The 23,637-nt window shown below is 39.8% G+C and overlaps 1 protein-coding gene across 2 annotated transcripts; it reads right to left on the bottom strand.

Moving 5' to 3' along the window:
- Positions 1–18,305: 18,305 nt before the first annotated feature.
- On the bottom strand, positions 18,306–23,329 carry LOC138884161 (uncharacterized). Of its 2 annotated transcripts, none has more exons than XM_070165124.1 (7): positions 23,160–23,329; positions 21,730–21,864; positions 21,459–21,541; positions 20,605–20,766; positions 19,459–19,569; positions 19,007–19,073; positions 18,306–18,925 (listed from the first exon to the last, which is right to left on the bottom strand). In XM_070165124.1, exons 2-7 carry the CDS (start codon positions 21,845–21,847, stop codon positions 18,645–18,647), a joined length of 822 nt encoding a protein of 273 aa, XP_070021225.1. In that variant the 5' UTR covers positions 21,848–21,864; positions 23,160–23,329; the 3' UTR covers positions 18,306–18,644. The 2 variants fall into 2 exon arrangements, with proteins under 2 accessions (XP_070021225.1, XP_070021224.1); XM_070165123.1 differs by having other exon boundaries at positions 21,730–21,901; positions 23,160–23,313.
- Between the last annotated feature and the right edge of the window lie 308 nt (positions 23,330–23,637).

The raw sequence follows: 23,637 nt of genomic DNA, 5'->3' as shown, positions 1-23,637 counted from the left end.
GTAGCTCGAAGCCTTGTGATTTGGAGCTAACATAGTCGAAGCCCGTTTGCCTGTTGAGGGAAGACTGTTTTAACCGGGTTTTTTTAAGTATATTCAAAGTAATGGCCTGCAATTTTGTTAGCGATAGTCGGGCATCCCCGAGTCGCATTAATTTGGTTGGTGCAGCCATTTTGACCGTAGTCATATGCATTTGGTCGGAGCCATTTTTGATCCTGAGTGATAGTTTAGGCGTCTACACCGAGGATATGACCTTTCGGGATTCTTACAAATGCGACGTATGGACTACACTTCAGGATTGAGTTTTATGCATGTAGTAAGGTCTTACAAAAGTTTCATGCCTGTTGAGGTCTTACAGTTTGTCGTGCCTATTGAGGTCTTACAGTTTGTCATGCATGTTGAGGTCTTATAGTTTTTGTTGCTATGTAGAATAGATCTGGTTACACCATGTCTGCCTGCTCGGGGTCTTACGGCCTCGGGTTTTCCAGTGTATGGCGATTGGCAACAGTCATCGAGTTTGCTTAGGTTCGAAGGCCGTTATTTGTGAGCTCGAAGTTACCTTGTTTGGGCTTTATGAGCCTGGAGTTCCGACCCTGGGGCCGTGCGGGTGCCAAATATTTGATGCTAAGTCTCCGAGTATTTCTGGATACATTTGGTGGAGGGATCCCTACCGAGAGCATGCCGAGATTTCCTTTTTTGGAGTATGAGATGCTGAAAGATATTCTTTTATTCTCGGCATAAATACATATCGTTTCATTATTGTGAGCTCGGCCCGCGCGGGCACGGCTCCTTGGACCGTTTTGTCAGGTACATGATTCCCTATTAAAACTCAGTCCATCGTTCCCCAACCCTTCCGAGCGGACGACGCCTTCAAGGGGGTGTCCTTTATTGTTTGATTGCAGAAGAAGACCTGTGATCTTGTCAGATCCTCCTCAGGGGTACGTTGCTCTGCCAAGAACCTTACTGGCGAGGCCCTCTTTGGGGCGGAAGTTCGGCCGAGGGGAAAGAGTGTGATGGGTTCTGTTAAGGCCTTGGGGTCGCCAGGTAGGGTTAGAGCTTACAAACGCCCTGGTCGGGTATCTGTATATAGGTTAGTGAAAAATCACGAAGGAGGGAGGTAGTTTTTCTTTACCGCGGGATGTGTAGGCGACATTTTGGGGTATGGACTCTAGTACGGCCCTCCGCTGTGTTTAATCAGGCTTGGCCGAAGATGTGGTTTGCTTACCCTTTGACTCTTTCGAGAGTGGAGATATTGGTGCCGGTGATGAGTCATGTGATGCGGAATTTCCCCTTATCGCGTATTGCTTCCTGTCGATGGTTTTAATTCCATCCCTTGCGTGGAATTTCATCCTTTTGGCAAAGTGGGGGCGACCCTATCTTCGGGTGATGCGCCGGCGGTCGTCTGATTAAGGCGCATGTGCCTTGCGTTTCCCTTGATCATATGGAACTCGGCGTTCCGGTCTAGGCCAGTCATGTTATATTGAGAGAATGGTCTTTCTCCTTGTCGTAGCGATCGCCGCTTGGAATCTATCAAAGATTCGAGAGGTGTTTGTGTTTTGACCTGGCGATCTGAGCCTCCCCATCATCTTCGGCCTGACAGTGCCGATCGAGCCACCTGCACTCATGTGCACATGTTTTATTTAAAATGGGCGGAGTGAGGAAGAAGGTTACTAGTGCATCATTGTGAGGTTGAGATGAGGTCTCAGTACCCTCTTTGCTGAATGTAAGGGCGTCCTTAGAGGTATATCCCTAGATCTGCCTTTCTCCGGTGACGAGAAATTTTGCTTTCCCTTTTTACAAGTTCTTGGAAAGGATCGTCGCTCCTCCATTACCGTGGTAATGTGCTGCGGCCTGTTTGCTTCATTCCTCCTGGCGGCCTTCCATGCTGGGGACTGAACTTGAATTCGGTCGCTCGTCAGTTCTCGGCGGTGATTTTTGTCGAGCGACTTGGCGTCCTTCCTTTGGAGCTGGTCGCTATCGTCGGCCCCGTGACCGCACTTGCTATGTAGTTCCCGTGCCAGGCTGTGATTCCTTTGAGAGGCATTCGACCTAATTGGCCTGAGCCATTTGACGTCCCTAGTTCCGCCTACGGTGAACACGATGTTTAGTATAACGATGTGGAAATTGTATTCTGACGGGCGAGGTACCCTTGCCGGCCATGCGTCCTCGTCGAATATGGATTTTTTAACGATTCCTCGAGGATGTTATCCTCGGGACATTCTTCGATCGTTGCGAGGTAGATTGCATCTCGGGGCGTTCCTCCTATCTGCGGCGCATGGGCGGTTCCTCCCTCTGTTTGGCATTGGTTTCTTTGCCAGGAGCCTGGTTGGGTAAGCTGAGCCCGAGGAGGCTCCCGGATGGTCATCCACGACCCTAATTTGCGACTGATGCCAGGTACGGGCATCCGACTAGGTCTTGGCTGGGTACCTAATCAAGTTTTGTTTAAACTGCCCTAAAATCGTCGGGCTTGGTTTGTTTAGGCTTTGATTGAAGGCCTGTATTGCCTAGTCATCTGAGACCGGGGGTAATCTCGTTCGTTCCATCAGGGAATGAGGTGCAAATTCCCATGGCATTTCATACTCCCTTTGTTCGGCCCTAGACGTGTCGGGCTCTCCTATCGTTACTTCGATAGCATCGGCATGTATCTTTATGGAGGAATTTTCCAGTATGGTAAGTGAGTTTATGGGGTCAGGTGCTAGGCTATGACGCCACGTCATGGTTTTTTTTCGAGAGTTTTTCCCCGAACATCTTCAATAAGACGGGCTCGATCTCATCATCTTTTGGGTTGTTGCCTTTTCCCGCGCACGTATAGGCGGTGATGTGTTCGTTGGGGTATGAGGTCCCGTTGTACTTAGGGAGTTCTGACGTTCTGGACTTCTTTGAAATGGGTTCCAGGGCCGCTTCCCCCGGGGAATGGCCGTTGCACAAACTTCCACGAACCTGATTCGATCCTTTTTGAGAGATCCTCAAGCATCTTTGCTATGGCAGGGTCGGCTACCAATCTGTTATTGCTTGATCTCTTAGGTACTTGTTCGGCGGGGGGGGGGGGGCTATTTCCGGCGCTGCTGTGTTGAGAGTCTTCGGATGGCTTTGTAGCCGAGCGATGGCCAACTGTTGTGCCTGCAATATTTCAAAAATAACATGAAGACTAACTTCCTGTTCTTCCCGGGCTGGGGTCTTTTGGGCTTCCTGTGGTCGCCATGTCGTATGCTTCCGTTGGTGCACGAGGTTTCGTCGATCCGCTGTGCGTCTTGCGAAGCCGCATCCGCTGGAATCGGTCCAGGTGCATTATCGGGGTTCTGCAGTGGCGCGCCAATGACTGGTACAGCCATACCATTTTCTCCGTGATTTTAGAGGTAGTTGTTCTTAACCCCGTTTGCCGAGCCAGACATTTCGACCTGAAATCAAGAGATCTTGAACAAGAAAAAGTGTGAAAGATAACTTGCGTTTGTGTAATGAAACCAGCAAGAAAATAATACCTATTATTTTTAGCCCCACGGTGGGCGCCAAACTGTTTACCGTGAAAATGGTAACAACAATTAAATTTGTAAATGAGATTCTAAAAATACGTGATCTATTTTTATGCTAGTTGTTATAGCAGTTGATGCTAAGAGTATGAAGTTTAATGAAGAAATACAAGCTAAAATGGGGCAGTAATCAAATCGAGATGCCTGCAGCCCGAGCCTCGGACTGGTCGATGAAGGACCTTGAGGTCGATATTTGGCTCGAGCTCGAGCTATCGGTGGTAGTCGGGGATGGGATAACAGTTGAGATATGATCAAACAAGGCTCTTTATGGCCAATACCAAGCAATGAATGGAGAACAAGTATGAAGCTAATAACGCTAAGAGCGGCCTCGAGTAGGAACGAATATGTTAGAGAGAAGAAAGAGAGAGGGATATTATTAATCTTGTAGAGAAAATAGATGGAGCAACATCAACACTTTACAAAGTAGTGTGAGTTCCCTTTATATAGGAGGGGAACCCGAATATAGTACAGTATGCATTAATTATAAAGTATGAAGATGGGACGGCTAGACGTGACACTTCGGCATAGGCCCTAGATAGGCCGACTCTGTCAGACTTGGCCGTGTGCCTTGGGAACTTCCCCTTCTGCTCTAGCCCCGATCTTCGTCTTCTTCGATTCGGGCCCCGACGAGCCCCGAGGGAGGGGACTCGGTCGCAACTCCACGTCCTCGGAGTCTCGAGGTATTCTTCCGAAGTGGCTTGATAGCGAGAAGTCAAGTCTTATGATTTCGCCGCATACAAAAAGAATGATGAAAAGAATAAAAAAAACATGTTAGAAACATTTCTGGAACGTCCCAATATATAATCTTGGAGGAGTTTCAAGTGTTATGGATGTATTATATTTTTAGTATTTTGTCTCCACATTTGTGTTTTTGTTGTTTAAAGGAAAACAAGGCACATGGCACGCAAAATATGGAACAGAAATGCCCCTTTCAATCTAGACTAGATGTCACTCCAAATTAATCGTCGCCTTTGTGAAATGGCAACATCCTTACAAAGTTGGAGCACACATCACATATTTGCCAATGGCCATGTATTTGGTTCTAAACTTTGCCAACCGTCACACCTCATCTTCACCGTTATGTTTTTTCAAGGTTCTTTTTATTTTGTTTTATAAGTAGAGTATTTAGGCATATGGTGAAAAATGAAGTACATAAATATATAAGAAGAATATTTTAGTAATTTAACTTTTTAGTTTAGGGCTTCCCATTTTTAATATACTATAAATAGATATATAGATAGATTATCAAACTACCCCAATTTCAAAATAAATATTTACCCAGTTTGCACCAAACAAAATAATACTATAACTTTAACAATTAAAAAATAAAATTTAATCATGATCAATTGATAAATGTGTGTATGAAAATTACATATTTTGTGTTTATTTATTTGGTTTAAATGCCAAAAGAAGGTAAATTTGACATAGTTGACATTCTCATATTGTTTCATATATTTTGTTTTTAGTTTTAGAACGCACACATACATTAGAATATACTACTACTTTTACCAAATTGATAAGTTATGTGCCTTGCTATATTTTGATGATCTAATAAACTTTATGATAAGAACCATATCAGAAACCTGTTACACATTCTCAAAGTGCTCAAGAACAACAAGTCTCAAGTTGGGCACAAGTTCCAACAACTAGAGTCAAAGAGATGACAGAGGGAACAGATGGATATCAGTTCCCTTGTTGACTGTACCGGTCAACTCCCCACAACTGTAAAGTCGTTGTAACTATTCCTATGCATACACGCAATAGGGCAAACAATGCAACAGTCACTTTATGGGGAATGCTTTGTATTAGATAATTGTTTGCATCATCCAAGTGACATCACTTATATATTATCAACATGAAGCAAGGAAAAAAAACACTTGAACATCCGAGAAGTCATCAAGCTTCTCTCTCAAGTGTGTTGCTATCTGGCAAGTGACTTCAAGCCTTCAAGAATGAAGAACAATTGAACAAGGACTAATTTCCAGCATTGTGTTACGATATGTATTTAGTTGTGTTGTACCTTTGTTAGAGTGATCTACTTGTAATTCCTACTTAGCTTAGCTAGAAGCATTATGTAGGAAATCATTTGTGAAACCATAAACCTTGTGTTTGTGTCTTGGCTAGAGTTAATCGAGTTGTGAGCTTTGTAATAGAGTTATTGCAAGGGGCTTGTAATAAAGTTACTACAAGTGGGGTGAGGGATTAAGAGTTTAATTCCTAGCTTACAATAGTTTGTAATTTGAAGTTTGCTTAGTAGTGAAGTTGAAATCCTATGTGTGTAGGTCGTGGTTTTTAATCCCATGAGCTGTGAGTTTTCCATGTAAAACTCTATTGTGTATTTTACTTATTCTTGATTGTGTGTGTTCTGCTGGGAACTGATAGAAACCAAGTTCTCTATATAGTTTGGCGGACCCTAAGTTTCCATCAATTGGTAACAAAGCATGTTCTTTCTATCAAGCTAACACCTATAAAGGATGCTCATGGCTGCTCCACCAAACTTTGGAGAAGGTCAATCTACCTAAATATCACTAAGATTCAATGGACAATACTACGGATGGAGGAAGACAAGGATGCTTGATTTTATCATGGCTGAAGATCCAGAGCTCTGAGACGTTATCTGCGATGGACCCTTCGTCCAGTAGTGACAGTTCCCAAGACAAGGAAGGAGTACAATGATGTTGACCACAAATCTATAGAGAAGAACTTCCGAGCAAAAAAAATCTTCGTCTGTGGTATTGGACCAGACGAATATAATAGAATCTCTGCCTGTCAATCTGCCAAGGAGATCTAGGAAGCTCTCCAAATAGCACACAAAGGAATAACTCAAGTCAATCAGTCGAAGATCGACATGCTCACTACTGAGTATAAACTTTTAGGATGAAGGATGATGAGTCAATTCAGGACATGCACACTCAATTCACCTCCATCATAAACAAGCTTCACTCTCTGGAGAGATCATTCGAAGGAACAAACTTGTCAGGAAAATACTTAGTGTACTACCTGGTTCCTGCGAAAGCAAGGTCAATGCTATCATAGAGGCAAAGAATCTGCAAATGTTGACCATTGATGAACTCATTGGAAATCTGAAGAAATATGATATAAAGAAAAAGAAGGACCATGAAAGAAGAGAACCCAAGAAGGAGAAGAACCTGGTCCTCAAGGCTGACAATAATGACTCAAGTGGCGAGGATGCTGATATGGCTTATCTAACAAAAAGATTCCAGAAAATGGTGGGCAAAAATGGAGGCATTCTAAAAAGGGGTAGCTCTAGCAGACCAAAAGGCTATGGCATGTGTCATGAATGTGGGAAGCCAGGACATTTCATCAAAGACTGTCCTCTGCACAAGCAAGATCAATACAAGCACAACACAGAGAAAGCAGCCAAGAGGAACTCGGTTCCTGACAGGAGCTTTAAGAGAAAAATTATTGTTGACAATATTGTGAAATAAGCTCTTGCTGCATAGGGAAATTCCTCCAGTGAATCTGAAGGAGATGATGAACAAGGTGATACCTCGATGATGGCCATTGAAAGCGAAGCAGCTCAATATGATTGTATTGCCCTGATGGCAAAATCTGATAATGATGAAGATGATAATGACGATGAGGTAAACCTTCTAGACATTCAAAGAAATTTGAAGTCCTATTCTCAAAAGAAGCTTATATCTTTGGCAAATGTCCTAATTGATACATATCACAATCTCATCAATGATAAAAATATGCTAACTGTGGAACTAGCAGAATTAGAACATGAGAGAGATGATTTAGTAGTAGTAGTGGTTGATTTAAAAGAAACCATTGAGGATTTAAAAAGGGAAAAGGATGCTTTAACTAAAAAAATTGCAAATATAGAGCATGAGAGAGATGACTTGTTAGTAGTAGTTGTGGATCTAAAAGAAACAATTGAGGAACTAAAAAGGGAAAGGAAGTTGCAAGTGAGGCACACCTTAAGCTTGAAAAAACTGAGCTAAAAACAATGTAATCTAGTCTATGTGCTGAACTTGAGAGAAATAGACAAGTTCAGGAAGATCTATGCAGAGTTAAGAATGACTTAGAAAAATCTCTTAAGTAGACCTGGTCCTCTGATGCAATCACTGCTATGTATAAGAATAATGGGGGGAGGGGGGATAGGAAGTGAATCGGGTTCCAAAAGGAAAAGACTCCCTACAATTCACATAGAAAGTGTGTTATTTTCCCTGATAACTGGCTTTATACTTACTGTGATAACACTGGGCACTGTAAAGAAACTTGTAAGGCTATATTTTAGCCCCAGTAGAAAAATAAAGTTTTTGTTGAAAAAGTAACTACTGCTAAAGGACTTGGTCCCTCAAATAAAAAATATGTGATGCCTGCTTGAACAAGAAGAAGTTTGATTCACCCTTTTCCTCATTACAAGGGACCCAAACTTGTTTGGGTTCCTAAGTCTAACCCTTGATTTCCTTGTGCAGGGAGCAGTGAAAAAAAGCAGCCAAAAATGGTATATGAATAGTGGCTGCTCTAAACATATGACTGGAAGCACCGATGATTTCCTTTCACTCAAAGCCCTGCAAGGAGGGAGTGTGTCATTTGGCAATGGCAAAAAGGAATACATTCTATGAGTAGGAGAATTGGGAAGACACTCACTCATTCAATTGAAAATGTGTACTATGTAACTGGTTTGAAATATAGCCTACTAAGTGTCTCTCAAATTTGCGACAAAGGAACAAAGTGGAATTCTTATCAAAGGCTTGCACTATCATAAATCTTGTAACTAGTAAAGTGGTTCTGTTGGAAAAAGGATTCAAAAATATCTATGTTGCTGATTTTGATTCTATGAACAATGGGGATCTTACATGCTTGAGTGTTATTGATGACAATGTTGAACTGTGGCACAGAAGATTGGGACATGCAAGCTTTACGTTGCTGAACAAGTTGGTCAAGAAGGACCTGGTTCGTGGGTTGCCTAAGTCAAGGTTCAAAGATCACATGGTGTGTGATGCATGTGTAAAAGGAAAGCAAGTCAGGTCCTCCTTCAAGTCCAAAAAGGAAGTAAGTACCTCAAGGCTACACGAGCTCCTCCATATGGATCTGTGTGGACCTATGAGGGTGCCAAATAGGGGAGGAAAGAAGTACATTTTCATCATAGTGGATGACTACTCCAGATTCACCTGGACCTTGTTCCTCAGAAACAAGGATGAAACTTTTCCAGTGTTTGCTGCCTTTGTGAAGAATATTCAAGTGAAGATGAGCCATAATGTTGTGAGTATAAGATCTTATCACAGCACAGAGTTCGACAATGCAAAATTTGACAAATTCTATGCTGAAAATGGTATAAGTCATAATTTTTCAGCTCCTAGAACACCCCAACAAAATGGTGTTGTGGAGAGGAAAAATAGGGCTCTTGAAGACATGACAAGGAAAATGCTTATTGACAGTGGTATTGCAAAAGGTGATTGGGTAGAGGCAGTTAACACTGCATGCTACTTGGTGAACATGTGCATAATCAGGTCCATCTTGAACAAAACCCCATATGAACTGCTGATCGGGAGAAAACCCAAGCTAACACACTTGAGGACATTTGGCTGCAAATATTTCGTTCTCAATAATGGTAAAGAAACACTGGGAAAATTTGATGCCAAGAGTGATGAAGGAATCTTTCTTGGCTATTCATCACAAAGCAAAGCTTACAAGGTCTACAACAAAAGAACTCAATGTGTTCAAGAAATCATACATGTGATTTTTGATGAATAAAACCACTTGTGTGGGAAAGATCCACATGATAAGGTTGATCAAGATGGAGAGCAATCAAAGGTTCTTGGTAAATTCATTGATATGGAAAATGAAAAGGCTGACATGATGAGTCAAGTCAAGGAATCAAATGAAGATGTTACAGCTGAATCTCCAACTAATATAGAGGAACCTGGTTCCTCCATCACAATAGATGAAGAAGAGAACATAGTTGTTGATATCGTGCAAGGAAATCTTGATGCTGAGCTAAGAAGTGGCACTCATGTCAACAATGGATCCCATTCAGAGGAATCTGGATCCTCTCACAATGAGATTCAGGTGTCTAATTGGAAACACAAAAGTTCACATCCTCTCCAAAATGTAATCACTCCTCTTGACTTAGGGATTCAAACCAGATCAAAGTCAAGAATTTCACTTTCCTTCTCAACTTTTCTCTCTCAAATTGAGCCAAAACATGTCAAGGAAGCATTGAAAGATGCAGACTGGATTACTGCTATGCAAGATGAACTCCATCAATTTGAGAGGAACAGCGTATGACACTTGGTTCCTCGACCTTCGGACAGAACTGTTATATGAACTAGGTGGGTGTTCAGGAACAAGCTTGATGAATTTGGAAATACGACAAGGAAGAAGGCCAGGTTAGTAGTGCAATGCTATAATCAAGAAGAAGGGATTAACTATACTGAAACTTTTGCCCCAGTTGCTCAAATGGAAGCCATTAGAATCCTCATTGCCTTTGAATCTCATATGGAATTCAAATTGTTCCAAATGAATGTCAAAAGTGAATTCCTAAATGGATATCTAATGGAAGAAGTCTTTGTCAAATAACCGCCTGGTTTTGAATGTCATGAGCATCTTGAATATGTATTCAAACTTGACAAGGTATTATATGGACTGCAACAGGCCCCTCATTTATGGTGTGAAAGGTTGTCCAAGTTCCTTCTTGAAAATGGCTTTACAAGAGGAAAAAATCAACAATACCCTATTTCTGAAGAAACGAGAAAGGAACTTGCTCGGCAAGTCTATGTTGACGACATCATCTTTGATGCAACAAATGATTCCTTGTGTGAAGAGTTTGCAAAGCTTATAGGAAGAGAGTTTGAAATGAGCATGATGGGGGAATTGAATTTTTTCTTAGGGCTGCAAGTTAAGAAAACTCATAAAGGCACGATGATAAGTTAGCAAAAGTACATTAAAGAACTCCTAAAGAGATTTGAGATGGAAAGTTCAAAGATCATTGATACTCCTATTGCCACTTCCAATCGTCTGGATATGGATGAACCTCGTTCTCCTGTGAACGAAACCATGTACAGAGGTATCATTAGTTCACTCTTATATCTCACAGCTAGCAGACTCAATATCATATTCAGTATGAGATGATGTGCTAGATTTCAATCCATTCTAAAGGAATCTCATGTGAAAGCTGCCAAGAGGATTCTAAGGTATCTCAAAGAAATGCAGGACCTGGTTCTTTAGTATCCTTCAGGAGATAATTTCGACTTAATTGGGTATGTTGATGCTAATTATGCTAGTTATCTGATGGATAGAAAGAGCACATACGACATCAAATTTTCTCGGATCGTGTCTGATTTCATGTGGTACAAAGAAACAAAACTCTATGGCTCTTTCAACTGTAGAGGCTGAGTATGTGGCAGATGTCTCTTGTTGTGCTCAACTATTGTGGAACAAGCATCTGGAGGACTTTGGTGTATTTTCTGATTGTGTACCATTACTGTGTGATAACACCAGTACTATCAACATGACAAAGAACCCGGTTCAGCATAAGATAACAAAGCATATTAATGTGCGATATCATTTTCTCAGAGACTATGTTGAAAAAGTTCTTATATATCTACATAAAGTTTTGCAAAAACAGAAGACCAAGTAGCAGATATCTTCACCAAAGCACTGAGCAGAGAGCATTTTGAAAATAATTGATTGGCATTGGGGTTGATAAAATCAATATCCCTTTTGGGGGACAAATACCTCTAATCTCTACCATAGGTGCCAAAGAAGAATGAGAAGAAGCCCGAAAAAGAGCGAAAAAGAACATAACTTCCGGTATGATAAACAGAATAAAACCATATTGAGCTTTTAATTGTACGACTTTGGTATAATGTCCTTCGAACGTGGATTCATGTAGAACATCGTGCCACCCTAAGTACCAGGTCCCCTAATGATTGGCTATGAAAGAATGAACAGGTAAAATAGCTAAAAAGTGTTTTCTGGCAAATTCTAACTCATTTCTATACCGTTACAGGTAGACAAGCATGTCAATTACATAGAAAACAAGCAGCTAATGACATTGCATCTTGGTAAAAGGATGAGGCTCACTCTTACAAAACTAATTCAGAGAACCTGGTTCCCTTGACTCAGGTTAACAGTTCCTTTGTACTCTAAGGCACATTTTTAACGGCTATAAAAGTGCCACGTCATTAAAAGTTTCAGTCTCTCTCTCTCTCATCTCTTTAGAACTCAAACGTCATACCCATTACTAAACGACTCGTCTACCCAACAATTCATAACCATTTGTAACTAGTCCCTCACTTTCTCTAAATAAACCCAAACACTGTCTCTTTCTTCACTATCCACATCAAAGCCAAAAAAAATCCTCTTCTCTCTCAAAGCAAACACTCTTTTTCTCGTGTCCTCACTACAAATCTCTACTATGTCTCAAAATCCAGAAGGTTCAAACGTTTACAGTGTAGTCCCTACTGTGTCTTCGTCTCACGAAGTAAAGGAGCGAGAGTCTGAGACCCCTTTGTCACCCAGTCAAAACCCCATACCAGACCATCAATCACCTACTACTTACTCACCAACCCAATCGAGTTATAGTTCTCCCCACAGCCGAATGACTTAGAACCCCAAAAGATTCGTTGTTGCAACCTCTCCTTCTGCCTCGCCAGAAAAAGTGGCAGAAGGCAAAATAGTAGACAGAGACGAAGGTCTGGAAGTTTTTAATTTGAAAGTTGGGGAGAGTCCTGAAGCCCAACAAGATATGGTTTGTAGTAGTGAAGGCTCAGCAACGCCCGTTCCAAGCTTTGATCTGAATATTACCAATCCGATAGGTAATGTTCCTCTTGTATCCTCTGACTCAACTTTGAGGGTGAATGAACAAGAAGCCATTAAGAGCATGTTACTAATTGCTACAGAGGGAGGTTTTGTTGGTGGCTATAAGGATGTTAATGAGACCATTGGGTCTTAGGGGGAAGGTGAAGGTCATCAGGAAGAGGGTAGGGAACTGGTGCCCTTGAAAATTTGGCACCTGTCAGTACTACTGGGGAAACAAATGAGGGACCTAATCCCTTAACCCAAGAGGAGATCTCTGCTCCTACTTGGGATAAAACTTCCTGCTCCTCAAAAGAGCCCCAGGTCAGTACTGATCCTGCTCTTTCTCCTTACTTCGATGACGAGCAGCTAACCATTGTCTTTCCTAAGATGAGATCTCTTTCTGAAGAGGAAAATGAAAATAGTGAGGAGGACTATGACAATGTGTCTGTAGCAAGCTTCAGTGCGGCTAGGAGAAGAAGGGTAACTCCCAAAGAGCCCACTCTTAAAAGACTACTACTAGGCTGCAAAAGAAGGAAGCCCTTGAATTTGTTCTGAAGAAAAACAAAGAAGAGAAGAAAATGAGGAGGTTGGTGAAGGGTGGAAAGATGGTGAATGAGGAGGAACTGCCTCCATCACTTGTTGTTGATGTTGACAATGCAAAGGTGAATAAGGAACATAGTTCCTTAATTCGTAAGTCCTCTAAGAAACTTGTAGTTCCAAAACCCAGGAGAGAGACATATGTGAAAACTGTGAAAGTGAAAAATGTTGAGGAAGAAAATTCTAGTGAAGAGGTGTCTGAAACGTCTGTTGAAAAATCGTCTGAAAAGTCTGTAAGAAATTGTCTGAGAAGTCTGCAAAGAAAAGAAAAGTGTGAGAAAGTCTGGGGAAAAGGAAGGCTTATGATAACGAGGAACCTGGTTCCTCCAAGAAGACCAAAGTGAGTGTGGCCAAGGATAAAGGCAAAGAAAATCTTAGAAAACAGAGGGTACTGTGGGGCAGAACATTTGCTCCTGTCATTCTTGACATGATAGGGTATGAGGAAGAGGTGCGTAGCTTCTGCGCAGATATGTTCATAGTGGAAGATGATAATATCTGTTTGAATGTCAACGGAGTAGATTTTGTGACGAACGAGGCTGTGTTGGGGAACATTTTTGGAGTACCTACTGGAGAGATCTCATCCATTGAGGGGACCTGTTCTCCCGATTTCAGAAGTACCATTCTAAAGGATGATGTTATGCACCAAGAGGAATGGGTGCACAAGAAGGCCCTCCTTCCAGTGTATCAACTGATGCTCGAGATGATGAACAAGGTTTTGTTTCCACGTGCAGAAAGGCGTTCCATTACACCAAGAGCATATCTATTCTTCATGGAAGCACTGGATGCCTACACCACTATCAATCTGCCTGATCTTATGATAGAGCATATAAAGAAAGTGGCAGACTTTAAGGATGGTAATTATAGTTTCCCTACGGTTTCTTGCTCACTAAGGTGTTTAACTTCTTCAAAGTCCCTTTGTGAAAAGAAACCGAAGGAACTCCCAAGCAGACCTTCTCAAAGACCACATTGGAGGAATGTGAGTGTATTGATAAGAAAGGAGGGGTTGGCAGCAATTCCACAATCTCTCAATTGATTGATGCTCAGAATGTTGCAAATGAGGAGATAAGGAGGTTGAAGCACGGAATTCCATTCTGGAAGGGCAGCTTAGTCAGGCCCAAGAGGAACCTGGTTCCAGCAGTGCACAAGGCACAGAGGTTGCCTGTCTGACCAAGGAAAATGCAGATCTCAGGAAATAGGTCGAGGACCTGAAGGTGTGGCTGCTTAACAAGCAAGTGCTCCAAATGTTCGAATTGATATTCTCTTCAGAACCCTTGCATCTTCATCCCTGCCTCCCCCTTCTAGTTCTCCTTAAAATAGTTCCCTTCCCATTGTCCAGTTAAATATTGTCCGTCCTACCTTGGTCCTTTTTTTTGTGGCTGGTATTTTTAAGTTGTGTTGTTTTGCGAATGGTTGTGTCACAATGGTATTACTAATTCTATTAACTTTTCTTTCCAATTAAATAGCATCCCGTCCTTTTACTACGCATGCTATACTCTTATGCTCTATTTTTAGCCATGCTTGTGTGCACACATGTGGCATGAGTTAATCATGCTGGACTTCTTTTTGCTTATTACTTATGAATAATCTTTTTATGATGCCAAAAGGAGGAAAATTAATTGAGAGGGGGAACAGGTTCTCAGGTTCTTAGGGGGAATACAGGAAATATTATGGTGATCTGGTTCTCAGGGGGAACCTCAAGTTCTCAGGGGGAATTTCAATTATAAGTTTGTCATAATCAAAAAGGGAAAAATTGATAAGTTATGTGTCTTATTATATTTTGATGATCTAACAAACTTTATGATATGAACCAGATCAAGAACCTGTTACGTATTCTCAAAGTGCTCAAGAATAACAAGTCTCTAGTCGAGCACAAGTTCTAACAACTAGAGTCAAAGAGACGACAGAGGGAACAGATGGACATCAGTTCCCTTGCTGGATATACCAGTCAACTCCCCACAACTGTAAAATCACTGTAATTGTTCCTCTGCACATACGCAACATGGCAAATAATACACCAGTCACTTTATGGGGAGTGCCTTGTACCGAATAATTATTTGCATCATCCAAGTGACATCACTTGTATATTATCAAGATGAAGCAAAGGAAAAACAACACTTGAACATCTGAAAAATCATTAAGCTTCTCTCTTAAGTGTGATGATATCTGGCAAGTGACTTCAAGCCTTAATAAACAAAGAACAACAGAACAAGGACCAGTTTCTAGCATTGTGTTATCTTATGTTCTTAATTGAGGTGTACCTTAGTTAGAGTGATCTGATTGTAATTCCTACTTAGCTTAGCTAGAAGTATTGTGTAGGAATTTATTTGTAAAACCATAAACCTTGTATTTGTGTCTTGGCTAGAGTTAGTAGAGTTGTGAGATTTGTAATAGAGTTATTGCAAAGGGGCTTGTAATAGAGTTATTACAAGTGGGTGAGGGATTAAGAGTTTAATTCCTAGGTTACAATAGTTTGTTATCTGAAGTTTGTTCGGTAGTGAAGTTGAAATCCTATGAGTGTAGATCGTGATTTTTAATCCCGTGAGCTGAGAGTTTTTCACATAAAATTCTACTGTGTCTTTTACTTATTTCTGATTGTATGTGTTCTGTAGGAACTGATAGAGAACCACGTTCTCTATACACTTTGGTGGACCCTAAATTTCTATCACAAACCATTTAATTTTATGATTTAGGTGGTCGGAGATGGAGAAAAGAGGCGTAGTATAGAAATGAACTGGGGAAAATAAGGTTCAGATATAGAGGTTAGCAACACGTATTAGTGTAGCTGTGGCAGTAGCAAATAAAAGGATAAAGGTTCACGTGGATAGATCTCAAGTTTAATAGAGTGAACGGGTGAGATATATTCTTCATTAAAGGATATAATCTGATGGTGTTAACCCAAAAATAAATTTTACCGTCAAAGCTAATATTAGAAAAAATCGGATTACTGATAACCAAGATTACTTCACTTTTTGGGTAATCTCAAGAATAAAAAATAATGGAAATAATAAGTAAGAAAAGAATGCTTAATGTTGGTTGCTATTCTTTCTCAGAATTGCAATTTGAACACTTGAATCGAACAGATTAAAAGTCTAATTGCATATATTAAAAAATATTCAGATGCCTTTACAAATGAGGAACGTGTCCTTATATAAGGACTCCTAAATATAACAGTTTTCCTACTTAATTCTAGATCGTTAATGGCATTTTTTGCGTTGATTATTCGTTACCGTAGTTAATTGTATCGGTTATAATAACAACCGAGAATTTTCCATAATCAAAATTAATGTCGAGGCGATTTCTCTTCCTTATTTATAACAGATTCATGAATCTTCCCCTTTTGTGGCCTTCATTCATCTCGTACCTATTTCTTCTTTTCCAACTGTCAGGCCGGTATCTCTTCTAATGAAACAGTGTGGGTGTTTCATTTGTGTCTTTTCATTTATTTTTTATTGACTCAACTGAAAGTACCACTTGTCACCTCAAGAGATGGTCCATGTATCACAGTCTTTTTTTCTACCAATACAGACGGTAGTGATTAAAAGGGAAAGCTAACAGAATTAATAGCCAACTGAAGGGAGCAGAGGCAGTTATCCTACCGATAATTCTCAATTAATTCCTAACTGATTTTTATCTCTTTTCCATTCTTCGTCTCTCCTAATTCTCTTATAACCTCACCCTTCATTCTTTTCTTTCAGGAAAGTCATTAGAGACTCCAGTGTTACTAGTAGTTTGAGCCTCTAGCTCGATTTTGTCATTGCACTGAATATTGAATCTAATAAAATTCCCTTTACCTCAATAACTTTTGTATTTTGAGTATATTACAAGTGGTATCTAGAGCCTCTTCCTAACACTATGACAATCACTGAAACTAGAGCAAAATCTACTGAAGATTTGGTCAAGAAGATTGATAGTCAATTACAAGATTATATTACATCTAACAATGCTAAAATGGAAGATATGAATAAAAAGTTGGATCTCCTTGTGGATAAACTCCTCTCGAACCAGGATGGAATTTTGGGAAGTGCTCCAGCTGAGAATCCATTGGCAGAAGGTTCTGGTAATAGAACCAGGATTGGGGAGCAACATAACAACTCCTTGGAAGAACTCAGTCGAGTAATCACAATCATAGAATGGAATTCCCATACTTTGACTTACGTGATTCGCGCACTTGGCTGAGAAAATGTGAGTGATATTTCCATTTCAATCATGTGACTGACCCACAACAAAAGTTGGAGATGGTTGTCCTTCGTCTCAATGTTAAGGCTGAATGTTGGTTCTTCTCCTATCATTTAAGTAAAGGACAGTTAGATGGACTGACTTCACTGAAAAACTATGTAAAAGATTTAGAGTCTGATAATAGTCATTTGAATTTATTGGACATTTTAAGAGGATTGAGCAAAAGGGGACAGTTACTGAATACTTGGAGAAATTTGAAGACCTTAAGGCTTGGATCTTGATAAGAAATCCTACTATTCGTGGGGATTTCTTCTTGGGATTTTTCAGTGGAGGATTGAAAGAGGAGATTAGGCGCACTATCAAGATGTTTGATTCCTTTACTTTTTAGCCAAGCTGTTGAAAAGGCAACATATCAAGGAGGTTGTGCCTATTAGGGTGACTGTAGCTAATGAAAATTATCTTATTAGTCTACACTCTTGTTACCTGCATTAGGTGGGGGTAAGGTCCGCGTACAAACTACCGTCCCCAGACCCCACATGTTGGGATCAAACTGGATTTGTTGTTGTTGTAGTCTACACTCTTGTCCCCATTTTAAATGGAGGATACAAAGAATAGAATTTGAGGATCCATTAAGGTTGGTTACTCTGGGTGACTGTAATATGATATAGGGTGGAGATTGGATGAAAAGTTGTAATCCTGTACCATTGGACTTTGTGGCTTAGGAGGCTCATGTAACATGCAAAGGCATGATAGTGGAACTCAGAGGCATCTACCATCAAGGCTCATTACAATCAATGTCAGAAGGCATTGTGAAGTAGTTAATCAAGAATCCCGGAATTATAATGATAGGACTATAATATGGGGATTAAATAAACCTAGTATAATCTCACAAGTGAAATCTGGAGTGGGTAACGTGTACACAAATCTTCCCCCTACCTTGTAAAGGTAGAGAGGTTTCTAATAGACCCTCAACCCAAGAGGAAAAGCCTTTTACTTTTAATTTTAACATTGGATTGTTTAAAAGACTTGGAGTAAGAGCCTTGGAGAAGGGCATCTTTGCCATTTTAATGTTTATCCCGGGATTAATTCTAGGATTATTATCCCACTCTAGGGATTAATCCCAAGATTGCTAATCCCGCATTCAAAACTTCAACCAAACGCGGGATAAAATAATCCCGCATCTAATCCCGGAATTATTATCCTTTATCGCACACACCAAACGACTCCTTAAGGTTACAGAAAAAGAAAATTGCTCAATATGCAAAATCTGACTTATTACACTGACCAAAATGGAAATATCTATCCATCATGAATACACATTCAATCAGTCATCTGAATACTTTAAAGGCCATAAAAGTACGTGAAGTTTGAGGCACTTGAGATGCTAAAGAAAAGGAGGAAGGTGCCTACAAATGAAGCTAAAGATCTCGACCTAAGCTGCTATGAGCAGGGGTGTATGAGAGAGAACATTTGAAAAAGAAATCCGACAAGAAGCACACCATTTCATCCCAAACTGATTATTACGGAACTAAAAAGCTTTCTAGTGAAACCAAACTACCACCGTAACTGTGCTCAAGCAGCAGCAGCACCTGGTCCATTGCTCTTAGCTCTGCCTTTGCGGTCCCATATTGGAGTAGTCTCAATGAGCTTATGAGGAACTAGACGCCTTTCGCGTTTGGTGAGCTTCTTGAAGTTGTGTACTCTCAACTTAGCTATCTCGGCCTCCTCCTCAGGAGTTATCTCCCTAACTACAACGGTCAGTCTACATTCTGGCCTCACTTTTATTCCACACTTTCCTTTAGCATGGTAGGACACCCTTTTTTTGAAAAGTCCTTTCCCAACAAAAGCCTCAGCTGCACCAAATATGAAAAGAATGAATCAGTCCGAGATTAGAAGAAAGAGGAGAGCACAGATTGTTAGTTTCCCTTTTTTACCAACAAGAAGACGATCTGGATCAAATCCATAATTGTGGGTTGCATTTGCCCGAGCTGAATGTATAACCTACAAAAATAAAAGGTTCCTATTACATCACACCTGAACTGTAAATAATCTTTGACTTCAGGAGCCATGTTCGGCAATTGTCCTACAACTTTAAGGTTGGTCTCATGTGGTGTTTGGAAGTGAATGATTGTGTTTTTTTTTTTTTTTTTGGATGAGTAGAAGTGAATGATTGTCAACACGACAATGGAGGTTACTTTGCAACATAGAATTATTCAATGCAGTATAGGTGTGGCAGATACATTAGAGAATGCTCTTTGTAAAGAAGGCAACAGAAAGGCCGAGTCAAATATATAAAATACAGCCTACTTGTAAACAACAGTTGAATGATTCATGAAGAAAATAATTTCCTTTCCCCTGATCTTCTGCAAGCTGCTTGAAGCCTTACCTGATAGACAGTTTTGGAAGCTCGTTTTACAGTCACTTGCAACTGCAACAACGCATCTTCAACACGCATCCCACGAACTAATGCTGCAACCAAATTGATCTTCTTTGGGCTCTGAAAATGACAAGTGCCATAGGAATGAAAGGATAGCATGGTAAGATTCCTCACTCTTTCAGTTGACAGGAAAGAGATTTCTGATAGAAAGAAGGAGTAAAAGAAAGAGAACAAAACTTGTCAAGAAAATAAAACAAGAAAGGAGATTAAAACATATTTAGAAAACAAACAGGTCCCAACAATATCTGTTCTTTGTTGGAGCAATTATTCTTTCACTAAGTTATAGTTGCATGAGAACATCATCTTGGACAGGCCCCAATTTTCACATGCATTCTATTTGGAAAGCAACCTCCACTTCCAACCAAGAGGTTGTGAGTTCGAGTCTCCCCAAGAGCAAGGTGGGAAGTTCTTGGAGGGAAGGATGCCGGGGGTCTATTTGGAAACAGCCTCTCTACCCCAGGGTAGGGGTAAGGTCTGCGTACACACTACCCTCCCCAGACCCCACTAAGTGGGATTATATTGGGTTGTTATTGTTGTATTCTAATGGGACAAAAGTCTGCTTACAGTCTTACACAAACATGTATGTAATGAAAGAGATAAGCATTTGTACAGTCCCTTTTCTTCAATATTTCTCCCTGATTCCTGTACATTATCGCAAATTTGCATTTTTCATCACACTGTCCTCCCAATACCAAAAATATTGAATCAAGAATCAGTCGAACAATTGAATAGAGAATCCAAAATTCTAAATTTTTCTTTGTGCTCATAAATTGCAGGATATAAAGTAGACCTCACTGTCATATTGCTAAATCCTAATTCACATAAAATCTTGGCAATATTCTAAAAAACTTTATTAATTATGAGTCTAAAACATAGAGGCGGGGAGTAACTTCAATTTATATGTAAATAATCATTTAATAAACCATTTAAGCTGGGACATCAATTCTAGGGAGAAAAAAAAGGAAATTTGCCAGGAGATTAGTTAAATACGAATGATAAGGCTGTACCTAACCACATCTACTCACCAAATTGTTACTCATCATGCAAATTCTGCTCTGGTGTGCGGTAAATTAGAAAGGCTATGGCATTTCATACCTGTTTTATCCCCTTTAAAATTGCTTGAACTGTTGAAGGTTTAGAAGTTGCTTTCTCAGCTTCTTTATTTCCAGTATTTGATGTTAGAAGCGGTGTCAATGGGGAAGAAATTGGTGTAGCATCAGATGCGTCTACAAGTAAGGTCCTTGTACTAGAGAGCCCCTGTCAAAAAAGTTAAAAAGGAAGGAAAAGAAAGCAAAAAAATAAACTATGAAACTGTTTAAACTAATTTGAATTTTCTTTCATAGGATAAATGTTCTAAAATAAAGCATAAAAAGAAGCATGCCTATATTGTTATTCAAGATAACAAAGAGTCAAAAACTTTAGCCATCGACACTAGTATATCTGAAGTGTAAAGACAGATGTCAAACTGACTAACCCACTCTTGGCGATGGCTTTTGCAAAAATGACAAAATGGTGACTATAATTTCTAGTAGAGTTATAAAACTATTGTTGTGTATATTACAGGAAATTTATGTACAGATGGTTTTATCAATATTTCGATTGGGAAATAAGTTGATTGCACGGCCATAAAGGATTATAGAACGAGTTTATATAGATCTAAAACATGATATATAAATAGAAAAAATCTGCCAAGGTGCTATATTAAAATAGACAGGATCACCAATTGCCTATGTGCTTAGACAAGCATCTGCAACACTACGAATAGAATGTCTCATAACATAGATAGTATGCAATATGATAAGCTGTTTTGAGTACGAGAAATCAAAACAACAAAACTTAATTAAATAAAAACAAAGAAGGGTGGGATATAGATTCACGACCGAATTGCCACCTGAATTCACTATACATAGCCACATATATATATGAACTAAATTATATTGTAACATTACCAAATGCTGTAGATACTGGTATAATGTCCTTGAGATGCCAGATGAAACCGTATTCTGCAATCTTGGCAAGTAAGGTGCCTCACCTAGAAAATAAAAAATGATATATGACTTGAGAAATCAAAAACGAAAAGCAACTGAAGGAAGAAAGTGAACACAGCCCTGAACCCTAACTAGAGGTGCTTCTATTGACGGGTTGCATTAACAATCCACAGCCATCACAAGACATCAGAAGAATCAATTTATCAAGCTTCAACAGAGAAAGAACCATTACCAAGCACTAGAGACGACTTTGAGTGATAATGTGAATTGAAAGGAATAGTTTGACTTTGGTGATATCTCTTCCCAGCTTGATGGAGCATGCGCTGAAGATGTCGTTGCCAGCCTACCATTTCTTCAGCTTATGTGTCTCAATCAACAATTCCAGCTAGACTATATCAGTTCATCTATGAAGAAAAAAGTACAATAAAGTTCACACTAGTAACGTGAGATAAATAGATAATGAACCACACTGTTCAGTCAAAAAAACATCAGATCATTCAAATTAAATGCACAATCTAGTATCAATGCCCTTGTTAATAGGAGCTACTATTTCTTTGGCCTTCGCTGGTCTCCATAGAAAGATATGAACCAACTGAAGTAACAAAAAAATAGCACTTCATCAATGAGTTTTAAAGTAATCACATATGTTTGTTTGGAAGGACTCTTCACCAAGCACATGTTCTGCAGTCTAAACTTGTTTACCAAAAGTTAGAGTTAGCTTACACTTAAGAATAATTTAAATTCAGAGTCGAACGTAACAATTGGTGAAAGATTTCTATATAGTCAAAAGTTATGATTTCACTTTCTTTTTATTAGCACTTCACTAACTAATCTGACTTAGGATGAAGGGGAACCTTGAGAAACATTTCAGATTGCAGCACTATAGAACTACTTTTAAGCGCTACCCTCACTTATCTGGAATTAGGACCACCCATGCTTAGTGGAATTCAGTTCTCAAAAGTAAATAAGAAATTTTCTATTCAGCTGCTATTTTATGGGAAATAAAGTAAATTAAAATTCCTTCTTACTCCCTCCTGGCGTAACTGGTAAAGTTGGTGCCATGTGACCAGGAGGTCACGGGTTTGAGCCGTAGAAATAGCATCTTGCAGAAATACTGGGTAAGGACTCTAGTGGTCCGGCCATTTTCCGGACCCCGCACATAGCAGGAGCTTAGTGCACCGGGTTGCCCTTTTCCAGGCCCTATTCATGGGAATACACTGGGTTTGTTGTCGTTGTCTTATCCCCTCTTAACATTTGTTCTCTTCCAAAGTACCTAACACCCTCAAAAATTGTATGAGCGACGCCTTTTGAACGCAGCAAATTTCTGTATATGCAAATGCGAACAATACATTTCTCAAGTGCAAGTTTGACACAAATAAAATCACATGACTAACTAATAGTTGAAAACACATTTTCAAGCTAAAATTTTGAGTTTACATTGAATCAAACCCACAAGATCTAATAGGCATTTTATCAAACGGTTTTCATACAATACAAACTCAACAATAAATCCACCTCAGTTACCAGTCAAATCAACTCTTTGAATAATCAAGTCACCAAATAAAAGAAGGGGGGGGGGGGGGGGGGAATAGTAATGCATATTAACTGGTAAAAGTTCAAAGAGATAGACAAAAGTCGGAGTAGACAGTTTTAGAAACTTACAGGAATTCGACGTGGAGGAAAAAGATGGAGGCTGACGAGAACTCAAGCAAGTTCACGGCGGAGGGACTGTCAACTAGGCCGAAGCAGTTTTCGGGCCGAATAGATCCAAATTGGGTCATTAGCGTCGATGTATTTGGAGGAAACTACGCAATCTGCCATAAAGCCCAAACATTACCCTTATCTATCCAAGCCGAGACCTATTATATTTGTGAAAATAGCAGCAGCTAGCCAGTTTTCGGACCGATAATTGAAAAATAATCGGTGTTTATAAACTTATTAAAAAATAGTCACTACTTAATTGTAATACGGAAAGTTCTATCATAATATACTAGAGATTGATGCATCTGTGTATGAACTTCCAACATATTATATGAACTTCCAGCATATTATGTTATAACTCCAGCACAAGAAAAGTTCCATCATAATATACTGGAGATTAGAGCATATGTGTATGAACTTCCAGCATATTATGCTAGAC

This window comes from Nicotiana sylvestris, chromosome 12 (assembly GCF_000393655.2).
Source record: "Nicotiana sylvestris chromosome 12, ASM39365v2, whole genome shotgun sequence".
NCBI lineage: Eukaryota > Viridiplantae > Streptophyta > Magnoliopsida > Solanales > Solanaceae > Nicotiana > Nicotiana sylvestris.
This window is presented reverse-complemented; position numbering and strand designations above follow the sequence as displayed.

What these genes read in the sequence shown, in the direction of transcription:
- LOC138884161 (XM_070165124.1), bottom strand. Translation starts at nt 21,847, where the DNA reads ATGGTAGGCTGGCAACGACATCTTCAGCGCATGCTCCATCAAGCTGGG. An exon ending in AAAGTCGTCTCTAGTGCTTG is followed by an intron (nt 21,542 to 21,729) that starts GTAATGGTTCTT and finishes TTTATTTTCTAG; the next exon opens with GTGAGGCACCTTACTTGCCA. An exon ending in TTTTAAAGGGGATAAAACAG is followed by an intron (nt 19,570 to 20,604) that starts GTATGAAATGCC and finishes TGTCATTTTCAG; the next exon opens with AGCCCAAAGAAGATCAATTT.